Genomic DNA, 3,983 nt, shown 5'->3' with positions numbered 1-3,983 from the left:
AGTACTATATGTACTTACCGGGAGTGAACACTTGTACTTTCCATCGTCCTTGTATGTACTTAGCATCAGATAGTTTTTTTGAAGACGATTTTATTATTATTCCGTATGGATGAATTTTATAATTTTGTTGTACAATTTTATTATTTTTTCTTACACTTCATATGTGTTTTTTTACTTCCTAGGTTTAATTATTTGTACTTCTCGATGGCCCTACTAATTTTTCCTTGTACTTCTCGACAAACGTTTATAATTTCTGTTGGATAGATTTGGTACAAACATTTATTTTCATGGACTAACAGTGGGATGTGTACTTCCCAACTGCAAGAGGAGCCATGGCAGCGTGTAGTAGTATATTATAAGTGGGATCTTTATCGTTTAAGGACATTTGTTTAGTGGTCTAAATTAGCAGTATGATAAAAACTTGAGAAAGCTACAACAGTAAGAAGAAGCTTGGCCGCCTTTGCAAGGTTGAGATGCCTGCTCTTAGCAAGAGCTGTCTGGCTGGCGAGGTTGAGCTGTTTGGCTGGCAAGGTTGGGCTGTCTGGTTGGAAAGGTTGAACTGCCTGGCTGGTATACAGAGAAAAAGAAACAACAATGCGTGCGTAGAAGGAGAGACACAACATTGGTGATGCTCGCGTAGAGGTGTCGAAGTGAAAGAGGTGTCGAAGTGAAAGAGGTGTCAAAGTGAAGGATCAGTCAAGTGGGCAGTACTTCGCGTCAACACTCGATCTATTGAACCTTTTTTGCACGGACCTATTGAACCTTTGTGTTTTTTAAATCATCTAGAAACATACTTCAAGCATACATTATCTAGGAAACACTACAGCCTCATGGTCGGCCTGCAAACGGAGAAGGCAAACATATTTTTATCTGTGAGCTAGAAATGATGCCCGAGAACAATAGTGGATCCTCCTGCTCTTTTTTCATAGTATCACTGAACAATGCTGGCTTGTCACAATGAGTTTGCAGCTTCGGAATGACTGTAATTTTTTTTAGAACCGAAGTGTACTGGCCGGGATCAATACCTTGCACTTCCTGTAAATTATTGGTTAAAATAGCAATCTTACTTGTGCGTAACTACCTGACAAATAACCTGTAAATTCACAAGAATGGCACACATGCGCATAGTGACTATGTTTGTGGCAGCACATCATTAAAACTACACATTAAAAGCTAGCTGCTCCAGCCAATTGATTAATTCATTTTTCTTTGCTTGCACCGGTATTATTGTATTCTAATTCTGCACCACACTGAATGAAGAATTGTTTGATACGTGTAATGCCTCCTTACTGCCTCGTCAGTGTCATCCATGTTGCTCTCCCCCTGTTCCAAGTTTGTATGAACTGCCGGGAGAAAACAAGTGTAATCTCAGAATCAGTTTTACATCTCTCATGCTAGGTGAACTGCCCTGTTAGACTATTTTGTATTGCTCACATCTGAAAACAAAGATGGAAAAATCCCAAATCCCCTCAATTGGAGAAGCTGTTGCACAGCGGAGTCGCAGACGATGCTGCACTGCAAGCTCCGAACAGTCGGCGGCGTCGAAGACCTTCACCACACCATTTCCGATGGCATTACCATCGCTCGTCCTCGTAAATGCAGACGCATATTTCAGCTCGAATCATCCAAAACCAAAGTTGCGTTGCAGATCTTCAAGTATGTGTACTGCACTCTTCCAAAAGAATTCAACTCAGCTGTCAGCACGCATCTATAGGAGTAATTGGTAGAATAAACCTATTGCTGCCTCACATCCAGCAGTCAACGGGCATAACACATCCCAGATCGACCCAAAAAAGAACCAATTCTTACTACGAACTGCTGCTACAGCAAGGAGGAAATAATTCAATTTTTGCTTGAACTTACCATGCCACTGCCTTGTACTGTCGCGAATCGAAGATTGTGCTTCGCTGAACTGAAACATCTGACCTCCCAAAAAAAAATCCAGGGCGCCGGTGGCAGCTGGGCAGGAGGGAGAGCGGCACATCGGGGAAATGGGGGAGGGCAGACCGGCGCCTCGCGGAGGACAGGGGATGAGCGAGCTGCTCATCGCCGACGGTAGAACCTAGGAGGCCGCGGTGGTCTGTGGCGGGTGGAGATGTGTTGACCGGGAGACGCACGGGAGGGGGTCGCGGCGGAGACCATGGATACGTGGGGGAGCTTGATCTCCGGCGGACGGAGGGCGGCTGCGACCGGTAGGAGCTTGGATCGGCCGGGATTGTATGGCGCGGGTGAGGTGGTTGCCAGCAGTGCGCGTGGGAGGCAGTTCTCCACGGCGCTTGTAGGAGGTGGTCACCGGCGGCGCGGGGGCAGCGGGAGCCTGGCCGCCGCCGGGAGCATCGCGGGGATGGGGGCGGCGCCGCGCGGAGCAGGTAGCCGGCGGCGCGAGCGAGGTGGTCGCCGGCGGCACAGGGGAGGTGGTTGCCGGCGGCGCGCGTGGGAGGTGGTCGCCGGCGGCGCGCGTGGGAGGTGGTCGCCGGCAGCATGGGGGCGGCGGGAGCCTGGCTGCTGGTTGGGAGGAGGGGAGGCGGCGGTGGATTCCATCGGGAGAGGCAGAGAGTGGAGGTTGGGGACACGCGTTTGGGGCGGGCGACCCGTTCTGTTTTTTCCTTTCCAATCGACTCGCGTCCTATAGGTGGCATCGGTGCTCAGAATATTATTCTGAGCACCACCGGGCTCTTATAAGGCTCGATCCGAGAAAAACGATTCATTCTCCAACAACCCACGTTTCGTTGCCAAAAAAAAAAAAACCCCACCTGCCTCCCTCGACCCGCTCCACCAGCCCACCACCACGTTCCCAACACCGATCACCACCAGCTCCTCCGCGCCGGCGACCACCGCGCGCTGCCCTTCGGCCTCGGCGACCTCCGTCGTCGGCCCCGCCGCCGGCGACCGCCGCCACCTGCTCCCAGCCTCGCAACGGCCGCCGTCGCCCGGCAGCAACCGCCGCTGGTTCGCCCTTTCGTCCTTGACAACCGCCGCCGCCGCCGAGTGCCCAAGAACCGCCTCCGCCGCCTACCCCGACCCAAAGAAAATCGCGCGCAACAAGGCGCGCGCGCCGCACTCGCTCGCCCGGCGCGCCGCCGCCTCACTTCTCCGCGTGTGGCCGTGCCCCTACCGCGCCGCCGCCCACCTGCCAGCGCGCCGCCCACCTGCCAGCGCGCCGCCGCCCACCTGCCCACGCGCCGCCGTAGAGTGCTGCTGCAGGTCCCTGTTGCTGCGCCAAGTGCTGTTGGCATGTAGGACTCGGTGAAGAAGACGCCTATTTGGATAAATGTTGTGCCGCGCACCAACAGCACATGCAGTGGAATTCAGCAGTACAGGCATACTTCAGAATCGCGGCTTGGGCGCTGATACCGTTCAGTGTCTGCTTCCCCAAGCTCCATAGCTGCCAGCTCGCTTGTTTCCCCGTTTGGCAGTACATATGTATTTCAGAAATTCAGGCGAGTCTAATCAGTAATTCAGTACATAGTACAGATTAGCGATACAAAGTATCGAAGTGCAGACGAGTCGAAGCAGTACAAACAGACAAATAAATACCGTATGAGGAAGTGCACACATTAGCGGGAATGGGCAACCAATTACACTGCACAAAAGCATGGTGCGACAGACGCCAAGGTGATGGCCCGGCCGTCGTCCACGGAACCGCCAAGCTCGGTGCTATCTCTGAATATTTCCTGTTTCTTGCGCAAGCATTACAGGCAAGTTCGGAATAAAAGTTCAAGCGCATGGTGGCAAAAAGTGCAAGTGTATGTTTTCGGTATTGGAGAGTGTAAACATTCACGAAAATACTATTTTAACTCAGGAAGTGCACATCTTAAGTGACGATATGTTCACACTTCATGTCCCTAAGTATACACACTAATAACAACTTATTTTGTGCTCGGCTACTGGATGTCGGATTGTGCCCGTAAGGTGTTTGTGCTCGGCTAATAGAGGGGCACATTTTTGGGACTTCTTCTTTTCTTTTCATTTCTTCTTTGTGC

At 51.5% G+C, this 3,983-nt stretch overlaps 1 protein-coding gene across 3 annotated transcripts; it reads right to left on the bottom strand.

The window, feature by feature from the left end:
• Positions 1-878: 878 nt before the first annotated feature.
• On the bottom strand, positions 879-2,629 carry LOC127345217 (uncharacterized). Of its 3 annotated transcripts, XR_007878502.2 has the most exons (3): positions 1,864-2,629; positions 1,435-1,665; positions 879-1,343 (listed from the first exon to the last, which is right to left on the bottom strand). XR_007878502.2 is itself a non-coding variant. In XM_051371662.2 (2 exons), exons 1-2 carry the CDS (start codon positions 2,481-2,483, stop codon positions 1,653-1,655), a joined length of 633 nt encoding a protein of 210 aa, XP_051227622.1. In that variant the 5' UTR covers positions 2,484-2,629; the 3' UTR covers positions 879-1,652. The 3 variants fall into 3 exon arrangements, 1 of the variants encoding a protein (XP_051227622.1); XR_011752676.1 differs by having other exon boundaries at positions 879-1,672; XM_051371662.2 differs by having other exon boundaries at positions 879-1,665.
• Positions 2,630-3,983: the final 1,354 nt, after the last annotated feature.

Source organism: Lolium perenne, chromosome 1 (assembly GCF_019359855.2).
Source record: "Lolium perenne isolate Kyuss_39 chromosome 1, Kyuss_2.0, whole genome shotgun sequence".
Taxonomy (NCBI): Eukaryota; Viridiplantae; Streptophyta; class Magnoliopsida; order Poales; family Poaceae; genus Lolium; species Lolium perenne.
Note: the sequence above shows the minus strand (reverse complement) of the source record. Positions and strands in the feature narration are given on the sequence as shown.